Source organism: Plectropomus leopardus, chromosome 15 (genome assembly GCF_026936395.1).
Source record: "Plectropomus leopardus strain MGB_pleo_1.0 chromosome 15, ASM2693639v1, whole genome shotgun sequence".
In the NCBI taxonomy this organism is placed as follows: Eukaryota; Metazoa; Chordata; class Actinopteri; order Perciformes; family Serranidae; genus Plectropomus; species Plectropomus leopardus.
Window position 1 is genome coordinate 33,338,697 of NC_142190.1, and position 15,185 is coordinate 33,353,881.

Below are 15,185 nucleotides of genomic sequence, written 5' to 3' on the forward strand. Positions count from 1 at the left end.
TAGCCAAAACAGGATTGAGACACACCTCTTTGTAACCCATTATCAACTATTTGGCCCACGTTTTCAGTAACCAACACATCAGCACTACAGATATTATGATGGTAAATGTGAGAGTCCAGCTCTCCTGCAGCAAAGGAGGCAGGAAGTGGTACCTATTCAAAGTAAATGATGATGACTGATTGATGTTTTCCTAGTGTACTATGGAACAGTGATAATGATGGTGGGGTAGAATATGAGTTGATGGATAATACGTGATAACTGGCACAAACTGGTTTATGTGTAATAAATCAATACAGAAAATGAACAACTTTAAGGATTATAAAGGAATCATGCTCTTTTGAGAGTAACATCATATTTTTATGTTGCCATAAAAAAAACAGATTTTCAAACTGGTTTGGTGCTGCTTTTAAACACCTTTCTCAAGCATTTCAACTTCTAAATTCTGAGCATATTGGTGTAATTTCTTTCAAAAACATGGGAAATAAAGCAATGAGCAACATTGTAAGAAATGTTCCCCAAATTACAAAAAACTAGTAGATTTTGAAAAAATCTAGGGAAAAAATACATTTATAATTTTCACAAATAAGTATTTAAAATTAAGTTACAGAATTTTAAGCATGTCCTGTTTTTTTTGTTTTTTTTTTTACTTTCCCTTCCTTTTAAATGTTTCTGTACTTTTTGCTAATTTCTGGCAATTGTTTTTAATTCATTTCTTCTGTCCTTGCTCATTGCCTTATCCCCTTGGTTTTGAAATAAATCAAGCCAGTTTGTGACACTCATATCAAAGAGCCTGGATTACATTTTTACAGCTCTTCCACAAACGAACATGATCCATTTTGTCTGTTGCTCATTTATTTACATTTTAATTATCCAGTTGTAATTTTAATTCATTTTTAATTTCTCGATGTAAAGCACTTTGGTCATCTGTTGTTGATTTGTCTATGCCCCTTGTGAATAAATAAATAAATAAATAAATCTTGGCTTGATTTATCATAAGAACTCTAACCATGAGGCTAAAATATGAAATAAAGGTTCTGTGTGTTGTAGCAGTAAGCAGAGTTCAAAGCTGAGGTGAAAGTAGATGGAGACATTAAGGGGAAAGTACAGTAGTTGTATCTGTATCACTGTCAACCTGCTGTCCTGCAGGAGTCTGGAAGAAGGCTAAAGTCAAAGTAGATTAACTAAGTAGGCACAGATGTCCTTAAATGTTTCAGACATTGATTTCACTAAGGATGACATAAAATACAGTGCAGTATTTTTGTCTGTATTATTGCTCACCAGTGATTTGCCTAATAATGCCCCTCCACATACCTCACGCCCCTCTGACTCAGCCATAAATTTGAACAATAGGGATATGGCAGGGCTGTGTGCATTTTTAGGTCCCGTCCTAATGAGATCAACCAATCAACCAAATGACATACATAAATTTGAGGCTGTATGTATGCACAGGCACATACACACACAACCAGAGCATCACGACCCACCAGACTCCCATTCCACACCTCCTATTGTTCTGCAGTCAGACAGCAGGCTGGGCCTGCAGGAGTGGCCACAACAGGCTGCCTTCTCCCCTGAGAGCCTGCAGGGGTCATATTTGCAGCAGCTCCCCCTCTCTTTCGCCAAGTGTCCTTGGGGAGAGGGATTTCCAAGCTGCTGTGGGCTGTAGATGGGACAGATGCCGGCCACTCACACTGGTGGGAGGTCCAAGGGGGATGACATGACTCCTCTTTGGTTCCCATGCCCCGTGGCACACTCATGTCACACACTGCAAGTGATACAGATGACAACAGCAGAGAGGGTGCATGGTCCATCTGCTTTACTGACACAGAGACACACTCACCCTCCTCCACTAGAAATGGATGCAGTGCATTTAAAACTAAAGACATGCACTCAGTGAAATGCAGATCTCTGCCGGTCGGTCGCCTGAGCTGATTGCAGCCACTCTCAACAATTCTTGTTATTTCTGCAGCTTGGCTACAGCATGTTTCTGGAGCAAATACAAATACATGACTGTTTAGTTTTCCTGCTAATAGTCACATATGAATATAGATACAATATAACTATGAAGATTAATGTTTTTGTTAATAACTAAAACAGCCAAAAATCTCTGATCCATGTTGTTCATAACTGGACTTTGAAAGTATTAACTTTGTTTGCAGGCTACAGCACAACAGAGCAAGAAAACAATTAACACAACTATACAGACAAAAAAAGAAACAGTTTAACTACATAGCTGAATAATTTACTTGACAGAAGCACAAATATCAAGGAAAACTGATCAAATCCACCAAATAAATTTCAGGCAGTCAGAACATTTCGCTTCTGAAGTGCTTCTGTTGTGGAGATGATGCAGTGTGGGGGACCAGCCCGGTCTCATTACGAAGTTGTCAAATACTGCCACTTTAACAGAACCTTTGGCATAAGATACTGACAGCAAAAGCCACTTTTCGCCTTCATATGTATATGCTGCTGGATGACATCAGCTGAGAATGTGGCCAGACAGAAGCAGTCACAGGTTAATTATATGGCACCTGCAGTGTCCACATGATACTTGGACGGGTGGCGTCACTGCGGACTTGGCCAGCCGGAACCTGTCAAGTGTGCATGATACGTAGCAGAATGGCATCAGGTTGACACACTGCCAATAATGGGCGGTGGATGAGTCCGACAAACCCCGGACTTCCATGTCGAAGTGTGCTGTTTGCTTCCTGTCTGAATGTGATGTCTTCCTTACCATGTGCCTCGTTCCCCTAATCCTAACCATCTGTGGCAGCATGTGCATTTGTTGATATTCCAGTGTTGGTTGCTATGTTCTGTTGTTGTCTAAACATAATCATGCACAGTGTAATCCCACCATGTGCTTGTGTTGACATCAAGGTAGCGACATCCCAAAATGTCAACAGCAAATGCAAAGGGATACCTGGAGCATGCATCTGCTGCAAAGCTGCAATATGTGATGACTTGGGATGAGAACATGTTTGACAAACACAACAAAACCTTATTGCTACAAACCTTGGGCTATGGAACTGGTCAGTGGAATTGTCCCTTTCTGGCTCCTTATTGTCATGATGGCAGTAAAAATAACAAAAAACAATTCTGACTAATTCATCTTATATCATGTCAACCTTTAATGCATCATAATATATCAGATTTTGAATTAATCTGCAGATGCTTTGGTTCAAAATGAGACCAAACTCTTATATGTATGTCAGTTTTCTGCCATGATTAAGGCAAAACTGTGGCCTGCAACAGACGGTTAGGCATTTTGACTTTAACCAAGCTGATTTCTGGAGAGCTTACAGCCACTAGTGACATTTAAGAGGAGTGAGGAGTCAGCAGTCAGTGATGGTAGAGCCATCAATAAAACTGGTTTTCTTACAATTATGAATAACCCCAATAGCAAGAAGTCCTCGAGCATACAGACAAATATGCACACAAAAATTAGGCTTGTTGGTCTGTTAGCTATCTGCAAAATTAGCAGCAGACAGACGGACATACACACACTGTTGGCTGTTTCAACAAATTACTTCTATAGTCAGATTATACAGAGGCCGTAAATTCTTTTTGTTTGAGCATATTTCCATATCGGACGGGATGGTAAGCGAACACTGGACTCTCTAATGAAAGTTCGAGGTTTGTCAGACCCACACATCACCCCTTTTGCCTGCCCTCTAGGCACCCTTGCGCTCCTTGTATTGGATCGTTCAACCTGGCAATCTGTGCTACCAGCAAAGATTCACACAGCTAAAACTAGCCAAGTGGTAGGCCAGAAAATCAGCCGTCCAATGCTATGCTTTTTGTATATAGCAAAACTAAAAACAGACTGTAGAAGGAAAATAACGAAAGAGACAAAAGCAAAAATGCTGTTACGTCGGAAAATGAATAACATTTCAGGAATAGTTAGAAAGTCACTACTTTGAGTTTGAAAGTGAAGAGGGTGAGTGGCTAAATATGGCAAATGGCATAGTTGCCCTCTAACTTTCTCAAAATGCACTGTCCCCCTGTCCCCATTAACCCCACTCTCCCCTACAACATTGGGGAACATCTTTTGTGTTGATTTATTGTTCATTGTATTCATGTGAGACAATGGAATAAAGCCTGAAACAGTTTTAATCTAGAGCGTTCTTGAGTTTTGATGATCTGTAGAAATTGTGGTAAAATCAAAATTGTCCCCCTGAAAGCCCTTGAAGACCCCTTGGATCAACTTTTGGAGCCATGGTTGTTAAACTGTTTGCTCAGTTTACTTTCCATACAGCTGTGTAGTTTCCTCCCTTGTTGTCCTGCAGGCAAGCGTGCCAGTATGTGTAGGGGCCACCTCAGGCACGCGTCCCCTTCTCTAATTAGAATATCAATAGGACCGTCACCCCGCCCATCTACAATCTCCACACACGCGCGCACACACACACAAACACACACGTCTCAACTGTGTACGATATTATTTTCAAGGGGCAAACGCTCATTTATTCTGAGGCTGGTTATTGTTCTAATTTATCAGTCATGCAAGTTGTTCTCAGAGGTGATCAGTTCTGCTACGTAAACAACAGTTATGGTGTGTTTACCCTCCACCATCCTGCCAGCGACAGGTGCTGAAACCGACGGCAGGCCGCAGCTCTGCCTAAATCAATAGGTGGTTAGCGGTTTGTGTTTGTGTGTATGTGTGTGCGTGTGTGTGCATGCGCGCGCTCTGGGGGCTGGACGCTTGGGGGAGACAATAGCCGTGTGTGGAGCCCCACACTGTCGACCATGTGCCGTTGATTACCATACAGCTGTTCGCATGAGGTCCAGACAAAAGCAACATGATAGTCCAAACTCTGCAGCAACTCCGCAAAAACACACACACACACACACACACACACACACACACACACACACACACACACACACACACACACACACACACACACACACACACAGGCCCAGGAGCGCATCAGAGGATTTCTGAATGGCCGCTTGACGCACAATGGCTGCTGCTCCGGGACCTGCACGCTCTTTGTCAGCCCACACGCGTCACAGCAATTATAATGTTCTATGTAAAGAAAGAAAAGCTATGTGCCATTCTTCCCCGCTTCCTTCTGATCTTTGTTGTACAGGCAAGAAAAAGAACTTTGTGAACAATGATCTATAAATTGGTGTTAAAGTTAAATGGTGAAGTCCATCTTTGATGAAATGCTTCAGTTAGAGAATGTCCTGGCACGCTCTTTGTTTGACAAATTTTCCAAATGTGAACGCCGAAATAATTGTTTATTCTCTTGGATGTCATGTGTTTCATATTAGGCCCGCAGTCGTTTTTATCTAGACACTAACTTATAAAGAAAAACATTAATCCTTTGAAACCTGAGCAAATTAGCTAAATATATTCCCAAAACATGGAAAAGGCAGTGAGGAACTTAAGAAATGACCCAAAAATTAGCAACAAAATCACCTGAAATTAGGCCTAACAAAAGAAAAAAAGGGTAAAAGCAGGAAACGTCCTGGAAAAAATGAAATTAAAATAATCAATATAAATTATAATATAATGATACATTTATTTTATAACATCATTTCAAAAACATAACTAAAACAATTATGTAGTTGTCTGGATATTGTTTCCTAGTCATTTAAAAGTTTGTTTTTTCTCTCTCTCTCTCTTTAAACTAAACTCAGGGCATTTTCTTGGCACCTTTTATTTTTTTGCGATCTGCATAGCATTTCATGAGAAGTTGCCGATTGCCCATTCCCCAATGTTTTTGGAAAAAATCTAACCAATGTTTTCACGTTTCAAATGATTAGATGTTTGCGAAAGGAGTCTGGACACAGCACAAGAAAACTGTTGTCAATCAGGTTTCGAAGGGCTGGGAGTTCTCTGTTTTTCAGGTCTGTTGTAGATTTTTGGTCGATCCAACACCTTTGTGGTGATTCAGTTCCATCACCTAAATGAGCTCATTCTTCCCGGGTAACATATCTGTCCAGCAGCAGCTTGTAATGTATATTCCTATGAAGCGCTTGGTCCAGGTGTGATGTGGGCTGTGTAACAGCCCCCTCCCCCCGGGCAGGCCCCCTGTGTTAGGCTGCTCCCCTGAGGTCTGCTCCGGCTCCGCCTCTCTGCCTGTGACGCGCAGTATCAGAGGGTATAAAACCTCTCCGCGGCTTTACGCACCAGAACCTAAACAAGTGAAATAAGGACCACAGCACAGCGGAGGAAACTATCACCAGAAGACAAGGATTTAAGAAACACCATCAGGACTACAGAGTTCAAAGTGATGAAACTTTTTTGATTTTTTTCCTCAACATCTTTTGGGAATATTACTGAACATCCTGAATATCCACATAGAGCTGGAGAGCAAATTCTGAGAAGAAATGGCACACCTACACCTGAGATACCTCCTGGCTCTAGCCTCAGTGCACGTGGTAAGTTCACTTCTGTATGTGCTGAAATCATCTGGAAAGGTCTCTTCAGCGGGACTCATACTATGTTTTTCTGTCATTACAGGTTTTGTCCTCTGGTGTGTTTGAGTTGAAAATTAATTCATTCCACACGGCGCAGCGCATCTGCAGGAGACACAGGGACTGTCATATCTTTTTCAGAATCTGCCTGAAACACCCGGAGGATGTGATCTCTGCAGAGCCGCCATGCACCTTTGGGACCGGACACACGAACGTGATCAGAGCCGATCATACCTCGATCTCCAGCAGCGCTCCCATCAGGGTGCCTTTCCACTTCAAGTGGCCGGTAAATGGATAATCACATTTACACAAACGATAGTGATGTGTTGGAGTGCTGTAAGCTGCAGATGGGACAGGGTTGGATACACAGTGGAGATGCAGTCTATGTACCATAAACGTATTGAAGTCAGAAAAGTGCGTAAAATAGGCCACCCACATGCTTCACTGTTTATTTCTCTTGCTTCGCACTAAATGCCCCTTTTCTGTTCCAGGGAACATTTTCGTTGATCATTGAGGCCTGGAACGCTGAATCTCCCACTGAATACACCGGTAGGTTGTTCCTTCAATCTGACTGGACTCACTGATATCAATAAAACTTTGAGCCAAGATAAACCTCATGCGCTGCTGCGGCGTGCCAGTGTGGTTTCCACCTGACACGCAGCTTTCTTGCGAGATAACATGTATTTAAAAAAACGTCCCTTTTCTCCGCAGACAACCAAAACAACCTTGTGAGCCGTCTGGCTACCCGGAGGAGACTTGCCATCGGTGAGGACTGGTCCCAGGACGTGCACTTTGGGGAGCAGAGCGAGCTGCGCTACTCCTACCACGTCTACTGCGACGAGTACTACTTTGGAGACGGCTGCGCGGACTACTGCAGGCCGAGGGACGACACGCTGGGACACTACACCTGCGACGAGGAGGGCAATCGCATCTGCTTGGAGGGCTGGAAGGGAAACTACTGCTCTGAGCGTGAGTGTTAAGCCTCATTAACAAGTACATAAAACTACTACTTTACTTCTGTTCCAGTTCCCTGGGTGCAGTTCAGTGACTAACCTGCGGGGGGAGAACGCGCGCACACACACACACACACACACACACACACACACACACACACACACACACACACACACACACACATCCTGCTGTACAATGAGTGTACTGATGGTGCTCTCAATAGATTTGAACCTGTCCTCATGTTATTGTGTAGTTTCAGTGTCGCCTGCTGCGCAAGCACATGAGTAATACAAAAGCGTGCTATTTTGGAATGTGCTATATATATATATATATATGTATATATACTGTTACAGTGCTACCAAAAACATACTAAAATAGAGTTAGGTGGACCTGAATGTACTATTTTGAAACACCATTAAGATTAATTTAAATATGCTTGAGTACATCTTTTATTACTAATGCTGTACTTTTTATTTTTTATATTTTTATTTTATTCATTCTACTTAAAGTTAATCTAAACACAGTTTTTAGATAACAATTAATACAGTTTTAATATATTTGGGATAAAAGTAAAATTTGTTAAAAAGACATTTTAAGTACAATTTATTTAAACCAGTTATGAATTTCAAGTGCACTTAAGCTGTAATTGAAAAAGTATTTCCAGTAGAAAGGTGAGAGTGGAAAGTTGGATTTAAGTAGGCTACTTTTTTTTTTTTTTAAAACGGACAGCATTAGTAAAAAAAAAAAAAAAAAAGAATGTATTGTATATGTATGTATATGTATATGTAATTGTTTTTTAGTATGTCTTTAGTAGCACTATCACATATATTCAACACATCAAGTACACTATTAATATACTCAAAAATAGCACACTTTTTGCATATTAATCATGGGCTCATAAGGTACACCAAGTGGACTTCAGTTGAGTATACTTTAATACACATTTTTCACTTGGGATCACAAAAATAAAGATATTTATTTATTATGTATTAATAAGTAGTTTCTAATTGTAACAATAAACTAATAAAATAAATATTATGTATAGCATTGTTTAAAACAGTTACAAACTGTTACATGAAAAACAAAATTAAACCAATTCAGTTCTACAATTAGATCAAATCAGGCAAATTAAAGGACAGATATAAAACAGAATCAAATACCAGGATGAAATCAGTACTATGAAAAAAAACACATGAAGTAAATAGCATCCTTCTGAAAACTATTATCTCAAAAGGAGGAAGGCTTCAGAATAAACTCTCGAAACATAAGCTTGAACAAAACACCACATAAATATGAGTAAGTCAAAAAAACTGATAGAATGAGAGAGTGAATATAACCAAAGGCATCTGCACTTCCTCACAAACCACAAACAGTGAGGGGCTGAAAATCTGTAAAACAAGACAAAACCTGCTCTCCTCCCAAGACCCCAAATATTACGCTGAAGTTTTGTTGTGGCATGGATGATGTTTTTATCTTATGACTCAGGTTGATTTCTGATCTCCGACACAGACAGGAATCTTTTCAGAGCACACAGAATGTTTCCCTTCTCTCAGTGACGTCCTGTGGTGGTGTGTTTTATTCTGTTGCAAGATGCTCTGTGCTGTTCCATCTGCCTTTTGTTCTCTATTACAATGAGAGAAAGAGCTCTGGCCCCCAATACACACACACATTTTTCAAGGTGATTTGTGTGTGTGTGTGTGTGTGTGCGTGTGCGTGCGTGCATGTGTGTGTGTAAAATGGGGAGATAAAAGAAAGCATTTTTCTTGGGCGGTGTGCCTACCAGCTGCTTGGCTTAATACTTAACCAACAGTGAAGTCTGGAGCAGGACTGGGGTCAGACAGGGGGGCTGTAAATGTGCATGTGTGTGTGAGATGTATAAGAAGGCGTGCCCATTGTAATCACACACCCTCCTTTCCCCTCTCCTCCCCCAGCCATCTGCTCGGCGGACTGCAGTGAGAGGCATGGCTACTGCGAGGCCCCAGGGGGCTGTACGTGTCGCATGGGCTGGCAGGGCCCCTCCTGCAATGAATGCGTCCACTACCCAGGCTGCCTCCACGGGACGTGCAGCCAGCCGTGGCAGTGTAACTGTCAGGAGGGCTGGGGGGGCCTCTTCTGCGACCAGGACCTTAACTACTGCACCAACCACAAGCCCTGCGCCAACGGTGCCACCTGCACCAACACAGGCCAGGGCAGCTACACCTGCACCTGCCGGCCTGGCTTTGGAGGCACCAACTGTGAGCTGGAGACCAATGAGTGTGACAGCAACCCCTGCAAGAACGGAGGCAGCTGCAATGTGAGTATACAATGACATTAAGTTCACTTTAGTTTAGAATTGCAATAATACTAAAATAGTTGCAATCAAGGAACAAGATCACATGTAAGATAAACATTACAAGGACAATAACTTTTCACTAGTATAAAACATTTATACTAGTGGTGTATATATATTATAAATGTCTATATACAGACAAAATATGATAGCACTTAAATAAAAGGCACCTAAGACTAAACACGAGAACATAAACACTAGCTTTAAAAAGTATGGAGATAAAAACAGACAGGCGAGGAGAATCTGCAATAAATATGACTACACTTGCACTTGGAATGGACTCATAGCACTTGCAGCAGCAATTCCAAAGGTAGGTATAATCAGGAAAATTTACTTAAAGCATTAGGTATTACAAGTATTAAAAGTAAAAATATACACAGACATACAGACAAATCCAAAAACAAAACAACACTCCAATCCTCAAAATTATTTGTTATAGAAAAAACAACCCCATTAACCTCAAAATTTGATATATATATAAAAATCTCTCGAAACTCAAATTGGTAAAAAAAATTAAAAAAAATACCCCCCTTAAATCATAAAAAAAATACAAATAAAAACCCACCGCACAAAACCTAAAATTATTATTAGATAAAAAAGAAAGATAGAAAATATCTTAATTGTTTATCAAAATAGTTGGCAGCTTTTTGGTGATTTATTCAATAACAGAACATCATATTGTATGAGCTATTCTTATGGGTTTTTTAAAATGCAAAAATCTTAATTTGTGAATTAACTAAAGCTTTCAGATAAATGCAGTGAAGTAACAAGTACAATATAACAACAACATATAAAGTGGCATGAAAAGAAAATGCTCAAGTAAAGAAGAAGTACTTTACTTAAGTACAAATTCATACTTAATAGGCCTCGTCCTTTATCCTACAATATAAAACGAAAGGAACGTCTTGAGAAATGGAACGCTCCCCTGCAGGACTTCACACCTAATATGCCGGTTTTTCATCCTGTGCCCTCAGGACCTGGAGAACGACTACTCCTGCACCTGCCCACAGGGATTCTACGGCAAGAACTGTGAGATCATTGCCATGACGTGCGCAGACGGCCCCTGCTTCAACGGAGGCACCTGTGTGGAGACGATGACCGGAGGCTACACCTGCCGCTGCCCCCCCAGCTACACCGGCTCCAACTGTGAGAAGAAGCTGGACCGCTGCAGCAACAGGCCCTGTCTGAACGGTGAGCACAGCTGAGGACTCTCTGGGGACATCTTGTGGCTCAAGTGCAAACCAGCAGTTTCCTGGCTGACGAAATTCTTTCAGTGTCACACTCCAGCATCAGTACACTGTACTGCAGTTTCTATTAAGGCTCACTCTTTAACCCTTTGAAACCTGAGCAAATTGGCTTGTTTTCTTTCAAACACGTGAAGAAGGCAAGGAGTGACCAAAAAAAAAAAAAAATTGTGAAAAGTACAAGAAAATTACCTGAAAATTAGTAAATAAGAACAACCACAACAACAACAACAACAACAACAAAAAAACAGAAACAAAGAATAAGCAAAAAAGTACATTAAATAAACAAGGAAATGATCTGGAAAAAATTATAATAATGTTCTAACACCATTTGAAATATGCAATCATGATAATAATCAATATAAGTTTTCCCTTGCTTTTACTTTTTTTTTTTTCTAAATCTACTAATTTCTTGCAATTTGTGAAACATTTCTTACCAAGTTGCCTATTGCCTGTCCCCCCCAAAACATGGGAAAAAAGGCAATGAGCAACTTGGTAAGAAATGTTCACTGTTCCACCAATGTGCTTCAGGATGCAAAGGTTTGAATATTTGTGAAAGGTGTCTGAAAGCAGCACAAGAACAGTAATGCTGTTCAAAGGGTTAAACAAATGGTCCTCCCTGATCTCCTGGATGCTGAACAGAGTGTTTCTGTCCTTTGCAGGTGGAGAGTGTCTGGACCTCGGCCAGAGCGTGCTGTGTCGTTGTCAAGCCGGCTTCACTGGTGCCAACTGTCAGGTCAACATTGACGACTGTGCCTCGTCCCCCTGCCAGAATGCTGGGACCTGCCAGGATGGGGTCAATGACTACACCTGCTCCTGCACCCTGGGCTACACTGGCAAGAACTGCAGCATGCGCTCTGATGCCTGCGGTGCCCGCCCATGTCAGAACGGTGGCACCTGCTTCACCCACTTTACTGGTCCGGTGTGCCAGTGCCCGAAGGGCTTCATGGGTCCAAGCTGCGAGTTCACGCTGCAGCCCAGCTTCAAGCCCGCTCTGCGCCAAAGCTCCCAGCCCTCCTCCGCCACCCTCACCGTCTCATGCATCCTTGCCGTGCTGGTGCTGGTTCTGGTAGTGGGGATTATCTACTTAAGGAGGAAGAGAAGACTGCAGGGGAGGAAGCAGCTGAGCGACACTGCAGTCTACAATGACCTGGAGGCGGTCAACAACCTGGGAGGAAGCGAGAGAGAAGCTTTTCTCAGCCCCAACGGCCTGTTTAAGATCAGCAACGGCACGGCTCGTCTCAGCCTCTCCCTCTGCCCTGACAGCAGGTCCGGGTACAGACATAACCCTGTGGAGAGCAGCCTGGCCAGAGGAGAGCGGCAGGACTTCCTATGGAGGGACGAGATGGGGCTGGGCTCCGGGGCCGGGCTCAGATGAAACAGAGGACGCCAACAAAGGGGAAAATGAATATTAGCACTTGATGCTCCTCTCTCTTCAGGCACAGTGAAGACAGGAGAAAACCCATGAGTTAAAAAAACACTCTGCTTATGCAGAATATACTGTACCATTAAAATGTAAGCATAAGAAACAAAATATGGACAAATGAACTATTGTGATGAAGATGGTTTACAAAGATTATTGAAAAAGTATATGGGGCAAAGCTCTTCATGTTTAAGACCCAAAGAAACAAATAACACCATCCACTCTTCATAGGACCTAAACCACATGCCAAATACAGGACGTCAAAATACTCACCCAAAACATGTTTTACTGGGTTATTATTTTTCATATGTTCACTTTGTTTCATCGTTTCTCATTTTTTAAACAGAGAATTTTCATTTTGCTTTTCAATCTTCCTTTGGACATTATTTCCTTATTGTGCGTACCATCATTTTTATTCTTTATATTATTTATTTATTTGAAAACGGCTTCACTTTGATTGTCACAGATGTAGAGATATATTTATATGATGCTGAATGTTGTATCTGGATGTTTTCTGGGCTGTAAAGGGAGTGTGAAATATCCCAAAGATATTCAGTGCAGGGATATATATACGTTCAATGTGCTTTATCACACAAAGTCAGCCAGTACTGTCAGTTATATACATAGTTTATATTCTACTGATTACATTGCTCTTTCATGTGCCATTTTGTGTTCATGCCAAAGTTTGTGTTTCGTTACATGTTTCCATTCATATTATTTAATGTCATTATGTTGTGGTTGTGATGTGGAATAAAAGATTTGCTTTGATGGATTGAAGTCTGTGTTTGGCAACTGTGAACCCTGCATACACGGACTACTGTATCCCTTTATAGTCCTCTCTAAGGAAAAAGCAATGGAATTTTTCTTTGCATTTTTTGTATCCTTGGGGATATAGTAACAAAAAAGGGAAAAAAATCCTGAAACATGTTTTTATACCAACATTTCTCAATTTGTGACCATGGAATAAGTAAGATTATCAGCATTACTATTATTTCCATGAATATTTACCATTACAGTACTCTGAAAATGTCTCAGAAATGGTGAAAAGAATCATACCAATATAATTTCTTTAACCAAACATATAATAGACTAACATTAAATTATATAGTATTAACAACAGTGAATATTTATTTCAGAAAAAAGCAGAATTATGATCTCAGCATTACTATGTTCACCATGACAGACGTTACTCAACTGTTTGGTAAAAAATTTGGAACATTTTCATTGTATGTGTACATATATATATAATGGATAGCATTAAATGTATCATTTAACAACAATGAATGATATGAAATGTATTTATATCTCAGCAAATAGTTTGAATTTCATTAAGCTTAGCTTCACTATCTTTACCAAATCAACCATTTGGTAGAGTGTGTTTTTAAAAAAATTACTTGACCCTTATTAAGATTTTATTTTTTGTATGAAGTGACATAAATCTGCATGTCAAATAAACATTCCTTCCATTGAAGATTTTACCACACAGAGTCCTCATGTCTGCTGTGTAACCAGTAAACGGGAAGGGGGCAAACTGACAAGGCAGACTTTTTACAGACACAGCGACATTTAGTGGATTTTTTTCGCATAAAAAAAACCCAAACTGAATGGTAGAGATGGCTCAGTCAGGTTGATTAGAATTCAACACATTTTTCATTCAGATATAGTGACTCAAAAATGTGCTCCACCAAAACAGCTGGGCAGGATGTTAGAGGTGTACACCTGTATGGTTCATGTAGGTGCCTGGAACTTCAGTGTGCTGTGGTTGTTGATGAATTTGAACTCAAACAGTAATTTTCAGTATTCATTCACCTGCCAAATATTTTCCGAATTAATAAGCTTACTGTTTAGTCTAAAAAATCTCAGGTTGCCTGTTTTGTCCAACTGATCACCAAGAACCCAGTAATGTTCAATTCACATTTCTCAAACACGGAAAAGAAACAAATCCCCACATTTGAAAAGCTGGAAACTGGGCAATTATTTTTTTTTAAATTTTTGTTTGATTGAATTAAATTACACAATACATTAAATTGATAATTTCACTACAGTTTACAGTGACTATAGGAGATATGACTTTAATCCCACACCACATGTTACAGCAGCTCAGTCAGACTGATAGTTGCACTGGATAACTGAAATACACACATGGTGTGGGATATATTCACGATCAACAAAAAGAAATATAGCCTTCAAATATTTTTGCATACTAAGTGGTAAAATATTCCCCAGTAGGAAATTGTGCTGCCATATCACACTGTACAGAAAGAAAAAATAAAAATATGTACATATATTATGTGAATGAAGAACTTTAAAAACTGAGTATCTGGAAATACAGCAAAAGTAGCTGTCAGGTTGTAAGTGATGGGTGAGGCAGAGACAACAACACAGTCTGTCTGCTCAGTAACAACAAAATTGTTTAAAAAAAAAAAAGCAAAATTGTCTCAAAAAAGTATCTAAAAATGGACATTAATAACAATGTTTATCAAAAGAGCTGGCAAATAATGTTCTTTCAGTCAACTGATTGATTCATTAACAAGACTAATTGTTGCAGCTGTAAACTGTCTGATCATATAATTTGTTACAAAACATCAGATTTTATAAATTCTTTTCATGTTTTTTATGCAAAAATCTTAATTTGTAAAGTAACCATGGCAATGGAGTGAAGTGAAAAGCACAATATTTCCCTCTGACATGTAGAGGAGTAAAGTTGAAGAGGCAGATTTTAAAACAATGTATAAAGTTTATGTCAGAATGTAGTTTCTTTACACAGCAGCCCTCGGGTTTTGTCTGTATTTACATTTAGGTTACAAACCGC

General features: G+C 40.3%; 1 protein-coding gene across 1 annotated transcript; it reads left to right on the forward strand.

The window, feature by feature from the left end:
* Positions 1 to 6,156: 6,156 nt before the first annotated feature.
* dlb (deltaB) lies at positions 6,157 to 13,226 on the forward strand. The gene is made up of 7 exons (XM_042499789.2): positions 6,157 to 6,387; positions 6,470 to 6,709; positions 6,915 to 6,972; positions 7,135 to 7,392; positions 9,309 to 9,670; positions 10,681 to 10,897; positions 11,613 to 13,226. The coding sequence occupies exons 1-7, from the start codon at positions 6,337 to 6,339 to the stop codon at positions 12,326 to 12,328; spliced, it is 1,902 nt and encodes a 633-aa protein (XP_042355723.2). The 5' UTR covers positions 6,157 to 6,336; the 3' UTR covers positions 12,329 to 13,226.
* The last annotated feature ends 1,959 nt before the right edge of the window (positions 13,227 to 15,185 follow it).

Coding starts and splice junctions, on each gene's coding strand:
- dlb (XM_042499789.2), top strand. CDS start 6,337: ATGGCACACCTACACCTGAGATACCTCCTGGCTCTAGCCTCAGTGCAC. Junction 6,388..6,469: donor CTCTAGCCTCAGTGCACGTG/GTAAGTTCACTT, acceptor CTGTCATTACAG/GTTTTGTCCTCTGGTGTGTT. Junction 9,671..10,680: donor AGAACGGAGGCAGCTGCAAT/GTGAGTATACAA, acceptor CTGTGCCCTCAG/GACCTGGAGAACGACTACTC.